This window comes from Mytilus galloprovincialis, chromosome 13 (assembly GCF_965363235.1).
Source record: "Mytilus galloprovincialis chromosome 13, xbMytGall1.hap1.1, whole genome shotgun sequence".
In the NCBI taxonomy this organism is placed as follows: Eukaryota; Metazoa; Mollusca; class Bivalvia; order Mytilida; family Mytilidae; genus Mytilus; species Mytilus galloprovincialis.
This window is the reverse complement of record NC_134850.1, coordinates 56,799,141-56,814,741: the sequence shown is the minus strand read 5'-3', so window position 1 is coordinate 56,814,741 and position 15,601 is coordinate 56,799,141. Positions and strand designations below refer to the sequence as shown.

General features: G+C 31.4%; 1 protein-coding gene across 2 annotated transcripts; it reads right to left on the bottom strand.

Moving 5' to 3' along the window:
• Positions 1–325: 325 nt before the first annotated feature.
• LOC143056824 (uncharacterized) lies at positions 326–14,430 on the bottom strand. 2 transcript variants are annotated; one of them, XM_076229987.1, is made up of 10 exons: positions 14,346–14,430; positions 11,924–12,010; positions 10,829–10,901; positions 5,203–5,349; positions 3,843–3,995; positions 3,389–3,458; positions 2,463–2,545; positions 1,654–1,729; positions 1,178–1,266; positions 326–720 (listed from the first exon to the last, which is right to left on the bottom strand). In XM_076229987.1, exons 2-10 carry the CDS (start codon positions 11,972–11,974, stop codon positions 635–637), a joined length of 828 nt encoding a protein of 275 aa, XP_076086102.1. In that variant the 5' UTR covers positions 11,975–12,010; positions 14,346–14,430; the 3' UTR covers positions 326–634. The 2 variants fall into 2 exon arrangements, with proteins under 2 accessions (XP_076086102.1, XP_076086104.1); XM_076229989.1 differs by having other exon boundaries at positions 11,924–11,987; positions 14,346–14,426.
• Positions 14,431–15,601: the final 1,171 nt, after the last annotated feature.

The window sequence follows — 15,601 nt, the reverse complement described above, 5'->3', positions numbered from 1 at the left end:
TACATATAGTGGCAGCTGAGGGTGAAACAAACAAATTTTTTTTCTCAGAATCAAAAACAAATTATTTTTTTCTCCAAAAACTGGAAACAAACTTTTTTTCCAAAAAAAACCATAGCCCGCCCGCCCCCCCCCCCCCCCCTAGGAAAATTCAAATGGTTGCTGCCTTAAGTATCTTATTGAAAAGCATTAAGGACAAAGTTTTCAAAATGTGCGCCTTATACAGCTAAATTGATCTCTCCCTTGGGTAGGAAATTCTTAGCATGTTGAAAATAAATTTATGCGCGTTTGGCGCAAATACAAAATTTCAATCCTGGTATTTGTTAAGAGTTTATTTGTAAACAGTTAATTTATTATTATAACAATGTCAATGATAAATCATTTCAACATAGAATTAAAATGTTGGCCGAACACTGACCAGTTAAGGATGTGAACTGTTTGTTAACGTTGATCGTTATGTTGTCGACCATTCATCTTTTTGTTTCAAAAAAATCATTGTTCAGGAGTTTTTATTAGAAGAAAGAGTTTTCACGTCTATTTGGAAACAACTGTGCGATACAATTCGAAACGTTCTCATATTCAGATACACGCATCATACGTTTTTCAAACATTGGGATTATGTCTGAGTACGTAATTGTCAAGTATCCCAACTAATCATATATATGTTTTCCTCTTCGTTTGCTCCTGAACGTCCATTGGAACTTGATTTACTGCGTGTGTTACCTGAAATATATAAAAGGCTCTACTTGACATGAGGTTTTGGTAAATACATTCAAAAGTATATGCTAAATTAAATGAGATGAGGTGGTGCTTGCATATTATTGACGACAGTGTTTTGCGCCCTAGATTTTGTAAACACAAGATCTCTTTTGAATTGTTGATACAGTTAAGTGTTTGGTTTTTCAGGTTTCATGTTATTCTTTTTTTGTATTGTAGTTCGGCTATTTGGTTAGTACTTTATGCTTTTGTTTTTGCTAATGTTTGTACGCGTTCGAAGTTTCAGACAAAGGTTATATGGTATTGAGCTTACAGCTTCGGTAGAATAGCTTCTAAAATAAAATAAAATTTATCTGTATGGTTCGTTATCATTAGTTACACTTAATTATAAGAGGGACATCATCAACACAAAGAGACTCAAGAACTATTCCTAATAGAGAAAACAATTATAAACGATACGAACCTTGAGCAAAGCAACATTGTTTCCATCGCCACAACATAACGACGATTACTATAACTAACAACAGCACAATAAATGTTAATCCAATAGCTCTAAAAGTAAATATGATAATATGACTACTAAAATAATAAAACAGATGTATAACTGCAAGTACACATGTTGGGGTAGGGTTGGACGCCCGCTTCATGTTTAATCCCACCAAATTATTTTTGTATATGTGTATCTATGCCGTTTGGTCTCTTGTGTAGAGTTGTCTCATTGTCAATCACATCGCATAATCATTTTTCATAAGAACTTGTCTGGGATAGTTGAAGCATTTAAAACTGTATAGCCGTAAGTATAAAATCTTTGGTGGATATATTTTTCAACATCCAATATATACCTTTTTTAGTAATAATACTTTATTTGTCAAATCGTCGTACAAATGTCTTGTTTCCCCAATGTGTCAGTTCCGTGCATTTACATTGTGTAACACTTACATAGCAATAAACGTACGTTCCATAAAAATTGGATTTGATCTTGAAATCTTATCACTTTTATCTTCTTTTATTGAATCTACAAATACATCAAAACATAGCATTCAATACTTTTAAATAAGGTCAACAAGCCTTTAACATAATGATCTTAATGTAAACTGCATGTGACACATTATTAGTGCAACTGTTTAAAACGAATAGACATTAGCCGAACTATAGAATTACTTCCTTAATATTGCAAATGGAATATGTTTATTTAAACTTATCGATCTGAAACACATCTTCGCGGTGTTTTCTTTATGTAATACTTTGGAAGTACTAGTTCTTAAATGTAGACAAATGAAAAAATTTGGAATGATTATTACACATCCCAAGGTCGATAAAAGACGGACAGTATCATAACAGAGACATTACATCACAAATATACGCGTAAACCATTCACAGAAAAACTGAAAATTATACAAAATTTATCAAATCAAGTCGCTGGATGTGGATGAGTATCCCGGACGAGAGTCAGCATTTTCTACTTAACTATTGAAATTTGTAAATTTAAGATTTTTTTGGTATCCGATGAGTCAGCATTTTCTAATTTATTGATAACATGTTTTATGAAATATTACTAGTAATCCGACGAGCCTTTATTTAAATTGGTAACCAATTAAATCGGTACAGTCTCTGCAACAACATTCTTTAACACTTAATGTGTTCGAAAGAAAAGTTGGTAAGCAGAAAATGACTTAGCTTACTTGATTGCTGAATGGTTGCACTCCGATTTACATGAAAAAGGTTTTATTCTTAAAGTGTCACATTACTTGTTACTGTTTCCATTGTTGGCAGTAATGGTCGCTTTTTGTGTATCCTTGCTGTAACATTTCCAGGTAAACTAGGAAGTTTCCTGGAATTATAAAACAAATTACCAAACAAAATTGCTGATGCATCCCCAAACTGGTCGAAACTACTCAAAATAGTTACCTTTCATCATTTAAAAGATATCAACAAAATCTTATCAAATATAGCAGATTTATAAGGCCCAAACAAATACGAAACTGAAGATCTATGAGGGCCAAAATTCCGAACGGTTTTGACAAATACAGCTATAGTAGTTTCTGTTCTACTACATCTGTCAAGAAACTTAAACTGTATTTTGTAATAACGATGAAGTAGCTTTTTATTGGAATAAATTTGTGGAAAAAATTGAAAAAAATATTTTAATTTCTTATATTAATGTTGGAAAAGCTACATTTTTTGGCTTGTGTAAGCCAAATCAACTAACTAATACAATATCAAGATGACTTAAGAGTATTTTATATATACAAAAAACCTGAAATGATTGCTAAAAGCCTTCATAAAAATTATGAAGGCAATTCTTACATGACTTTTTTTCTAATATAGCAAAATATTATGTCTTGCAAATATCATTTCCTCACTCATCCTGGTAGATTACATTTAAAGAATGCCCATTTTACAATAACTAGTAGCTCTAAACAAATTTACATAGTCCAAACATCAAAACAACCGGCGAATCAATATATATCGTGGATTAGGAATTATCATATGAACGGTCAGCTTAGATGGAGAAAAACACACGATTAAAAACAGATTCATAAACACCGATTTTTGAAACTTGTTAAAACTAAGGGGACTTTGTTATCAGCCGTTGTACGTATATGTGTACTATAGGTTAAAGCTAAGATAATTTTAAAACGTAAGCATTGTATCTTTATCAAATGTAACTTACTGTAAAACAGCTCTACATGGTCCACATCCTGTATCATTCTTAGCTGTCCCAGGGTCACATGGTTGACATCCTAAAAATGCAAGAAAAAGCAACTCTTATAAAAGTAACTCATTTATATAGTTGTGAAAATGATATAACCCTAAACTTTAAATAGAAATCATTTTAATCGAGAATAAAAAATTCACAAACAAATATTTATTTCATATACTAGTAAATAATTTTATACGCCAGACGCGCGTTTCGTCTACATAAGACTCATCAGTGACGCTCAGATCAAAATAGTTCAAAAAGCCAAAAATAGAATTTGAGGTATGATTGCCAATGAGACAACACTTCACAAGAAGCTACTTGACAGAAAAATAAACAACTATAGGTCACCATATGACCTTCAGCAATGAGCGAAGCTCATACCATATAGTCGTAGCTCTTTTTTATACAAAATGTTATACATTACCTCCATACTCATCAAGTGATGTGTTTACTGGGCATCCTGTGGTATGTAGATAACATAGACATGGGTCTCCATAGTAACATTTGTTAGTGTTACATTTGCAACCATCCAGACTGTCGCAGAAGCTTTTGTGTTTTGTTCGACTGTATGTTATATCTTCAACAAGAAAATATACATATTACTGATTACGGAATTATAATCTCGATGTCAGATATTTGCTAGTTTAACTTTTCCTGTCTAGATCTTATTCATTTATAGCTTGCAATATGATAAAGAGACAGTTATATTTTGTAGATCGTAGTTTGGCGTCTAGTCTACCTTAAGTGAATTGTGTTAAAATCATAGGACATACTTATTCATGTATAATGTGGTATCTTTTTGCTATTATTATCAAATCTTTCGAGGCACGTTCATGAAATTTAACCAACAGATTTCTCATAAACAATTTACTTTCGACTGTAACTTTGTGAATACATGTAGGTCTGTCAATGTAATTGAGTTTGAAATTTATTTGCACGCATGAACGATATTTTTATTCCACTTTCACATTAGTTTAATTTTCCATTACCCGTGATTACAAACTATCGACAATCATAAATATTAAGCTAAGATAAACGTAAAAGATATATACTTTTACAATATTTTAAATGCAATGTATAATATTTGTGCACTTCTTTTTAATGTATGGTGGCGTTGTGTTCTACACCAAAGTGCACAACATTCTGATATTATAACACTAGATCTCTTAACCGATTGTATTTTTCGGGCGAATTTAACATGATTACGGATAATGTTTTCTTGTAGGTCACTTTTAAAAGATTTGAAATATTTTATCTTGTTGTTTCAGGGAAGATAATACTTCTGAAATTGGCCAATCATATTCCTTTTTGCCCAAAAATATAATCATTTTCCGAAAAGGTGATTATATAAAAAACATAATCTGGATATATAAACAACCTGTGTATTGTTTTCAAATTGCCTGCTGGTTTTTAAAGGGAAGTTGACATGCATTTCTTGTTCTTTCCAAGTCAGCAACACGAACTTTGCATGCCACCGATTTCGGGATGAACATTGGTGCTGCAGGAAAATAAATCTTTCTAGATCCACAATTGACATTGTTAAAACTTTGAATACACGCATTTTTTGCTTTAATTGATAATTTACACCTTTTAATATTCTTTCGTTTATTCAGTATTGTGCTTTCTAACAGTTATCTTATTGTCAAATGCTAAATGTTAAAGCGATCATCCCAGATATCATGTATCATCAATTGTACTATCTCAAGTTTTCAAAATTCTATGTTCTTTATTCTTCGTACGGTTTGAAATATGAAAAAAAAGTTTGTTAGCAGAAATTTTATTACCTTCAGCTACACAACGACGTGTAGGCTTGAAGCATGTGGTGTCGTTGTAGTGCTGATTTGATGTAACATAGCTGGGTTGTACATATCCAACTGAACACACAGCACACTGAAACCCATTAGACTCGAAACATGGTATTACTTCTTTTCCTGCAAATTTAGAATAGTATAGTTTAGTGTATCAACATATGCGTCCGTGAGAATACTCCCATTCTATTAGTGTTCTGATATATTTTTTTAAACGTCTTTGATGCAACAAAATAATCACTCATGGACATATGCAACTTTATAGTATAAGACATAAGAATACTGTTCTGGTTTTCTGTCAACATGTAGTCTGTCTGATGGTGTTTTTTTTTATTATATTTTAACGCCGTAATGTATAATTCTCTACAGTTTAACGATTTTATAATATCAGAACTGTTGCTGCAATTAAAACATGTTTATTTCATCTAAATAATGAATAGGAAAAAATAAAATGATTCTTTTTACATATCCTATAAAATTGAGAATGGTAATGGGGAATTTGTCAAAGAGACAACAAACCGACCATAAAGCAGACAACAGCCGAAGGCCAATAATGGGTCTTCAATGTAGCGAGAATCTCCCATTTTTACAATGATCACACTGTTCTCTGTTTTGTGATATTTCTAGCAAAGGTCGGTGTTTTTACTTTGAAAGACAGTGCCTGCTTTAGTTCATATGTTTCAGCTCATTTGTTATAATGTGGTGAGTGCAATATATAGTAAAGTTTTAACATCTATATAGGAGTAAGCAATGTTAAAAACACATATCAGAGTTGAAAGCTTGAAAGTATAGCGATCATGGAAATTCAGAGAGTAACCTTAATGCAAGGGAATTTATTGTTAAGAGATGAAACTGTAAAATCATACTCATATCATTATAAAAAAATTAGATATTTTAAAATGAAACTCAAGATGTAAATTTTTTTTAATAACCATATTGATTATCATCATATCAAATACAATACACTTAGAACACTTAAATACTAGAGAATCATCAAATCTGATATTTTCACAACCTGTTCGTAAAATTGCCTATCAATCAGTTAAACAAGTGCAGAGACATTCATGTTAATGTTTATACTTTATTCATAACGACTGAAATAAGATCTGAACGTCGTGTAGATAATTATATTAGAAATATCATATTCTACTCTGATACCTGTGGATAACATTAAGACAAGGCCAAGCATAAAAATGTATTTAGTGTTGAAACCATAATTGTATTTCTTACATGATGACATTTTATATCATCAAATAAACTCACCATAGATACCAGGACTAAGTTTTGTACATACGCCAGACGCGCGTTTCGTCTACAAAAGACTCATCAGTGACGCTCGAATCAAAAAAGTTAAAAAGGTCAAATAAACTACGAAGTTGAAGTGCATTGAGGAATAAAATACCTAAAGGTTTTGCCATATACAGCTAAGGCAATCTATGCCTAAGGTAGAAAAGACTTAGTATTTCAAAAATTCTAAATTTTGTAAACAGTTAATTTATAAATATAACCATATCAATGATTATTCATGTCAGCACAAAAAGTGCTGACTACTGGGCTGGTGATATCCTCGGGGAAATAAATCTCCACCAGCAGTGGCATCGACCTAGTGGTTGTAAATAAACTCATCATTATAGATACCAGAACTTAATTTTGTATATACGTCAGACACGCGTTTTGTCTAATAGTGTGGATAAAGATATTTAAATGCAATTATTCAGTTAGTAATTCCACAAAACAAAATAAGGAATAAGTATAACTACATTGTATTTGTATCACTCAAAGTCTTCATTTGCAATCATTCATGAATAGCGCCATTAAAAACTGGATACAGTCGTGTGCACTTTGTTCGGAGTATTAACAACCTCCACATCGTGATCGAGCTCAGTTATCTAGCATCCAATAGAGGCAATGCCTTTTGAAAGAGTCAGTACTGACATTATGGTATCGTTTGCCGTTAGACTGTACAAATGTCAATATGTGTTTGTCTTTATTTGCTAACTTACAAAATACGTTGAATGTATACCCTTATCACATATAAGATTATCAAACAGTTCATAAAGCGTTTATAGAAATTGTTATGTACGTGTCGTCATGGTTCACAAAGTATTTTGTACTCCGAGAGAGGATTAAATTACTTACCGAACATTGTGAGAGAAACTTGCCACCTATTTTAAATTACGAATACTCAATCGACGAACTACCAATCATAGTGCAATAGTCAAAGGAAAATAATAATTCGGCCAGTAGCAGACATGGTATCAAAATATTAAGATGAGCATAATAATTGGCTTGAAATTATCTGTCTGATTTATTCAGTTTGCATTTCATACAGCACACGTCTCTAGATACAACAGAATATTCACCATGATTATTTTTAGTGTATGGTCGACGTCCGAAAATTTGATTGATTCTACATTTCCAAACAAAACAAATCAGGAATATGTTACCACCTTACTTGAAAAACTTGAAATACCTTGAAAAATTGCTAAAGAATGAATTGAAATCCGGAAAGCTAAGGTGTCAAAAAAAGCGTATAAAAACAAAGATAAAATTGAGAATGGAAATGGGGAATGTGTCAAAGAGACAACAACCCGACCATAGAGAAGACAACAGCAGAAGGTCACCAACAGGTCTTAAATGCAGCGCGAAATTCCCGTACCCGGAGGCGTCCTTTAGCTGGCCCCTTAACAAATATATATACTAGTTCAGCGATAATGAACGCCATACTAAGCTTCAAATTGTACACAAGACACTAAAATTAAAAATAATACAAGACTAACAAAGGCCAGAGGCTCCTGACTTTGGACAGGCGCAAAAATGCGGCGGGGTTAAACATGTTTATGAGATCTCAACCCTCCCCCTATACCTCTAGCCAATGCAGAAAAGTAAACAATAAGCACATTAAAATTCAGTTCAAAAGAAGTCCGATTCTGATGTCAGAAGATGTAACCAAAGAAAATAAACAAAATGACAATAATACATAAATAACATCAGACTACTAGCAGTTAACTGACATGCCAGCTCCAGACTTCAATTAAACTGATTGAAAGATTATATAGATATAGGAAGATGTGGTGTGAGTGCCAATGAGACAACTCTCCATACAAATAACAATTTAAAAAGTAAACCATTATAGGTTAAAGTACGGTCTTCAACACGGAGCCTTGGCTCACACCGAACAACAAGCTATAAAGGGCCCCAAAATTACTAGTGTAAAACCATTCAAACGGGAAAACCAACGGTCTAATCTATATAAACAAAACGAGAAATGTCTTCATCATATGAATATCAGGTACAATCTTTCCCGTGAGGAGTTTAGTATCATACCATCATAACATATATGAGAAGAACATAACCCGTGTCATGCCAACAACTGGTTTTTAAATAAATGTGTTTAGTTCCGATGCAAAGACCCTATAAGTGAATCAATATTAACGCCAAAATATGCAATCATTAATGTCCTGACAACAGTATCGTAACTTTATTTCTTCTATAAGTCTATTTAAAGGTGTTGTTACATTGTAGTTTCTGAGGTGAATACTGACATTTTTGTGCTTTATAAAGAATATTTCCATGAAATATTGGATGTGAAATACCTGAACGTATAACAAGTCTGCATGTTGAGCTATATTTACGAATGATGTCCTTATACCGATGATAAAATTTAGTAAATGTTTTGACTAGTTTGTGATATCGAAAACCAATCCAAATTGCAATGTAGGTGACCTAGTATATTTATAATATCCTGTTCTAGTTACAGGCATTGGACGATAATTGAACAGTTTTTGGATTGAACCGCACTATGTTTCATAAACACAAAAAAACACGTTAAGTTAAAACGAAAATATGACGGTAGTTCATATAGATAGGCGTATTGACGTATGCACGAATTACACATATGATACGGGTAGTATACCACCATCGATATACATGCAGTAGAACCAGCCAAAATTTATTTTGAAGAAACACATGCAGACTTTATTTCTGATGAAGTCAAATCGAATCTTTTCCAATCATATGACAGTATGCTACGCAAAATAACTATAGCGACAATACTGTATGTTCCATCGAAAGAATATTACAAAAGAATCTCGAGCATGAGGGGTAACTGGAAATACCGTGTGAAATGGGTTGGTTTTGATAATAAGAAAACAACTCCTGACTAGATTTTGAAGATTTGAAAATAGAATGTCAACATGAATGTGTCCATAGTACACGGATGCCCCATTCGCACTATCAATTTACATGTTCAGTGGACCGTGAAATGGGGTCGATATTTTAATTTGGCATTAAAATTAGAAAGATCATATCATAGGAAACATGTGTACTAAGTTTCAAGTTGAATGGACTTCAACTTCATCAAAAACTACCTTGACCAAAACAATTTAACAAAACTTAATCTGAGCTTCGCACTATCTTTTTCTTTGTTCCGTGGACCGTGAAATTGGGGTCAATACTTTAATTTGGCATTAAAATTAAAAAGATAATATCATAGGGAACATGTGCACTAGTTTGCTGTCCATTCGTTTTTTATGTGTTTTGTCATTTAAATTTTACCATGATTAGGGACTTTCCGATATGATTTTCCTCTGAGTTCAGTATTTTTGTGATTATACTTTAAGTTTAAAGTTGATTGGACTTTAACTTCGTCAAAAACTACCTTGACCAAAACTTTAACCTAAGCTTCGCACTATCTTTTTTTTTTGTTCAGTGGACTGTGAAATTAGGGCCAAAACTTTAATTTGGCATTAAAATTAGAAAGATCATATCATGAGGAATATGTGTACTAAGTTTCAAGTTGATTGAACTTCAACTTCATCAAAACTACCTTGACCAAAACATTTAACCTGAAGCGGGACGAACGGACACACAGACAAACGAACGACCGAACAGACATACAGACCAGAAAGCATAATGCCCCTCAACTATTGTAGAATGGGCATAAAAATGCGTAACAGATATTATGAATATGATACCACTAGTCAGATGCTTACTGCCATATTATGTATATACTTTTTTCTTTGTTTGCTTCATTTTATATGTATCATGTTTACTTATTTTTTATTTATTTTGACCATAACTGTATTTTTAACATAATTTATGAAAACTCATAACTTTTTTCTAACTTTTCATTTAGATATCATGTTTACAGATGCCAAAAAAAATGAGTCCAATGTTTAGTAGTGCGCAAGTGTTATATAGTATAAAAGTTATATATAAAGGAACTTCATTGAGAATTGATAGGTCAAGAAGATCGCTTGGTTTGAAATGTATTGTAATGAAATTATTACAAAAAGTGTGTTTTTTTTAATGACGTAGTCAGTTATAATTCCGATTTGTGACCTATTTATAAAAGACGATTCACCATGGTTACCGCAAGCATGACGTCAAAATCTTAAATCTGATTGGTTTGGACGATATATCAAGCACAGGCACTAGACGTTCTGCCAATAGTAATAAAGTATTAGCAATGGGAAGAAAGAAGTGTCCATATACTCTTTATATGGTCACTATTTTCTTCCGATTGCCAATATTTAATTACTAGTGACAGAACGTCTAGTGCCTGTATATTAAGCAAGTAATAAAAGTAAAGCGCAATTACCTGGAGGACATTCACCAAACACAAAACATCCATAATCTGACTCGTCCCTAAGCAATGATGACGCAAAACACAACTGCAAAAAAAAAGCGTAATGCTTTATTAAAATATTTAAAGTTAGGGGGGGCGAAAGATACCAGAGGGACAATCAAACTCATATATCGAAAATGCCATGGTTAAAAAAGAAAAAGACAAACAGACACAGGTGTTCGTGTAGCTCTTCCTTTGTTGGAGGTTGCATGAAGCTGTATTCTACCATAAACATATGCAGCATGATCGACACCTAGCAAGAAAAACACCGCTTTTTTACTTTGCATTTCGGTTGGTTTTTTTTATGTTTTTGTATGTTGGCATTCCGTGATTTTGTGCCTTGATTTGCTATTGCATGGTACCCATATCCTCGTATCCTTTCTTGTCTTAGTTCACAATCGTGCTATAGTATCAAGCTCATAGTTCAAATTAAACAGGTATTCTGTTACTTAATAAAGGCAACATTAGTATATACCGCTGTTCAAAAGTCATAAATCGATTGAGAAAAACAAATCCTGGTAACAAACCAAAACGGAGGGAAACTCATCATCTATAAGAGGAAAACAACAAAACAACAGAAACACTGAAGTGTTACAAAAAACACACGACACTGTAACGCACAGAGAATCGAACTATAAGATAACAACTTTCGTTGGACGTTTTAAGAAAAATGGTCGGTTGAACCAGGTTTTGTGGCTTACCAAACCTCGCGATTTTGTGGCAATGTTTAATACACCATTAAATTGAGAACATCACATGACAGGAATGCAGTACAAATAAATACAATGACATTCGTCAAAGGGAGCATAAATGGTAGAAAGTTCGAACTTTCCGATAATTGATTTTAGCTCGTAAAAAAGGAATAACTGAGTCCATCAATAACCACCATGTACTAATCAGGACCTGCCTCGTGTAAGTAAAAGATATGAAGTTGATAATTTTTAATAGAATAACCACACATAATATAGAGCCTGGAGCCAAACCATAAAAAAGGATGGACTTCGAGGCCAAGGCTAGCTCCAAAGTAAGGGGATATTGTTTTACTAGAAAACGCATAACTATACTCACCAATTGTATACAGCAAACGATGACAAAGCGGAGTGATAGTTTTAGGGTCATTTCTGTTTAGTAACTGAAAATATGATTCTATCGTTCCTGTAATTCATCATGAATGGTATAAAAATTGTAATTGTAATTGATTATTTTTTATTTTTGTTTTGTTTTTAAAGATGACAGGATGACTTTTCTAGAATAATTACATTACTTGTCTGTTTTACAAGAACTCGTTACCTTGAATTGCCTTCTTACTATTTTCATTAGAGCGCCATGCATTTGTGATTCCTGATTTGTAGAGGAAATGCGAAAACTAACAAACCAAAAAATATACCTTGGTGAGTTATAACAGTCTCGAACAGTTCTGTGGCATATTATTTATGTTTGGTTATACTAGATAGTGGGGTGGATATTTTTTTTACAATTCTGCCTTTTTTTACTAAATTTCCTCCTCCTTACCTTCTTCTCACTGTTGTTTGGTGGTTTTTTTTCTCGACAGACTACTATAACACGCTGAATCAGGCTCAGAGAGATTAGATAATTTTAGCTTTTTGCATTCCGTTGTTTTATTATATGAGACTATTTATTTTAAATTTTCACTAGTAATTTTTGGCCCTTTATTGCTTGCTGTTTGGTTAGCAAATGCTGCGTGTTGAAGGCCGTACTTTGACCTATAATGGTTTTCTATTTCAAGTTGTGACTAGGATGGAGAGTTGTCTCATTGTCACTCATACCACATCTTCTTATATCTATATATGGAGAAAATGTATTAAAATCATATATTTATATATGTTGCATAAATACTACTTACCGAAATAAATGGAAAGCCTTAAGTCCACATATTGACAATATAATATATAACGGTGATAAAACTACTTGTTGTTTAGCATTTATAAAACTATTGTATAAAAATGAAATTTGCATATCTTTTGCATTAAAATGTTTTCGGAGAATTCACTTTCAAATAATTAATAAAAGGTTTAATGCAATTTCCGAAGGAGTGTTTTACAGGTCAGACTTGGGGTCAATTACATTGAAATGTAATTAATTAAATTACACATTACATTGCAAAAATGATCAATTACATCAATTACACATTACACTGTTTTGAAATGTAATTAATTAAATTACAATTACTTTACTAAAGTCAATAATTATATTACACATTACATTTCGTAATGGTATTTTTTAACAATATTATACATGTATAAATAATGCATGTATAGAATATTTGTGTAAGCATAGTTTAAGCATTGCATTTGATAATCATTAGCTATTTTAATGTTTTGCCATTAGTCTGAATCTCTCTGGTCTGAACACTTTTGACATCAATTCTAAATAGCTTTTCGACAGGAGATAATGTGGCAGATATTGGTTGATCACAACATGGAAGTTCTATGATCATAAGATCATCATATTGAAAGGAGGGGGAATTGGTTCCTATTAACTTGCCCATACATTAAGGGGTATTTTGACATCTCAGAAATGAAGTCATTTAAATTAAACATAATACAAATAAAGATATTATACATAAATCATAAATATTCAAAAAGTGTGCTTGTCACAATATTGAAAATAATTTTTAGTACAAATAATGTATGTATAACATGTATAATTTCTAAATATTAGCAATATTTTGCTAACTAGATAAAAATACATGTAACAGTGGCATTGCCCCTGGACATTTTAATCTGATTAATTGCTGTTTGTTTTTACAGCTGTTAAGTTTTATTTCTATAACCCTTTTGTGTATACTAATTTGACAAAATGATTGTGTGCAGTGATTTTAAATTCTAAATGAACTGTCTAAAAAGATTTTTCACAGTGACACTTTTTTGTTTGTTTTTTGTTTTTACAAGGTGATTAATTACTTATCAATCTATTTAGTTAAAAGATCTTTCTTAACAACTGAACACTAATATATGATTCTCACATTTTTTTTTACTTTATAATTAAATAATAATTATTAAAAAAACCATCTGTAGGTCAACTAAATATTAATATACATTATAACTTCAGTATGTATGATATCAATATTTGAAAAACAAGAATTATTTTACAATTTATATTATTAAACAAATCCTAATCTTTAACACCATAAAAGTATATGTAATTGAAATGTAATTCAAAAGTAATTGAGCATTACATGCTTTTTTCAATGTAATTAATTAAATTAACATTACATGTAATTAAAAAAATGCTCAATTACACATTACATTCAATTACATGAAAAATTGTAATGCATTACACTTAATTACCATTACATTTTCAATTACCCCATCCCTGTTACAGGTACAATGTGTAACGTTTATCATCGATTGTCCTTCCTTGTTTCGATATCTTTAATTCACTTTTTCATACAAGTCATGTGCCCAGATAAATGAAAAATGAAAAAGAAAACAAAAGAAAAGAAATAGTGAAAACTATAACAGCTTACCTTATTAAAGTTATGAAGATTTCTAACACGCAAGTATTGCAGCATTATATTAACTTTAGTTAGGACTCCCCATTATATTTAACTAAATATAAATTTGTATAAAAATGTTATCTAATAAATGATATATATATATATATATATATATATAAATGTCTAAGAATATAACTAAAACACACTAATTGATACATTAAAAAGTTCTATAACCATAGCTATCTTGAAATCATACAGATTAATTTATAAAAATTCATACAATTAATCGAACATCTATAAATGTGTTAAACTTTTATTCCAACTTCATGTAGTTGTAGCTACAAACATATTTTATGACCGAATTAATATGTTACACCCATCCCTCAAATCTTGTATAGATTAAGCTACAAAAATATTTTTTTGTCATGCATCCGATTTCACCTTGAGAGATGCACACGCCTGATGAAGCTAATTTGTTTAGCGAAATATTGCGTATTTCTATTTAACATCTAATAGAACTTTTTAATGTATCAATTAGTGTGTTTTAGTTATATTCTTAGACATTTATATAATTTTAATTCAGTAACTGTATCAGTTTATCTTCACAAACTGATCCACGCTTTATTAGATTGAATGTTGATTGTTGCTATTTTTAGACATTATATATATATATATATATATATATATGTTACAGGCATTTTCTAAATTTAGGCATTTTGTAAAGTGACTGAATTTTCAGGCAATTTATAAAATGCCTAAACTTGACAGGCATTATACAAAATGACTAAAAATACCTAGTCATTTTGTAAAATGCCTGAAATTTAGAAGCAAAATTTAACAAATTGCCTGTTCAGTTTTAGGCAATTTGTAGAAGAAGGACATTGACCATAGTGGACAAAGCACAATGTCTTGCAAAGAAAATGACTAATGGTTCAGTACTTGGAAGGTTTGTTTGTCATAGGATATATTATTTTTAGTGAAACTAAGTAAAGTACATACTCAATTCGTAATTCTGATACCCGAAGTGAATTTATGACTATATTGTCAATAGAACAAAATTAACAATAGAATTTTTTGAAATTATAGATTCAAAACAGTAGGGTGAAAAATGTGTAGACAAAAAAGATTTTTTTATTGACTGATTGCTGTACATGTCATGCATGTAGAATTCTTAATGTGAAAAAAGTTTTGCATTTGAATAAAATATGGCAATATATTTAATGTTCCTTTTCAGAAATAATGAGAATTTTAGATTGGTACATACACATCGAAACAAACTCCCCTCT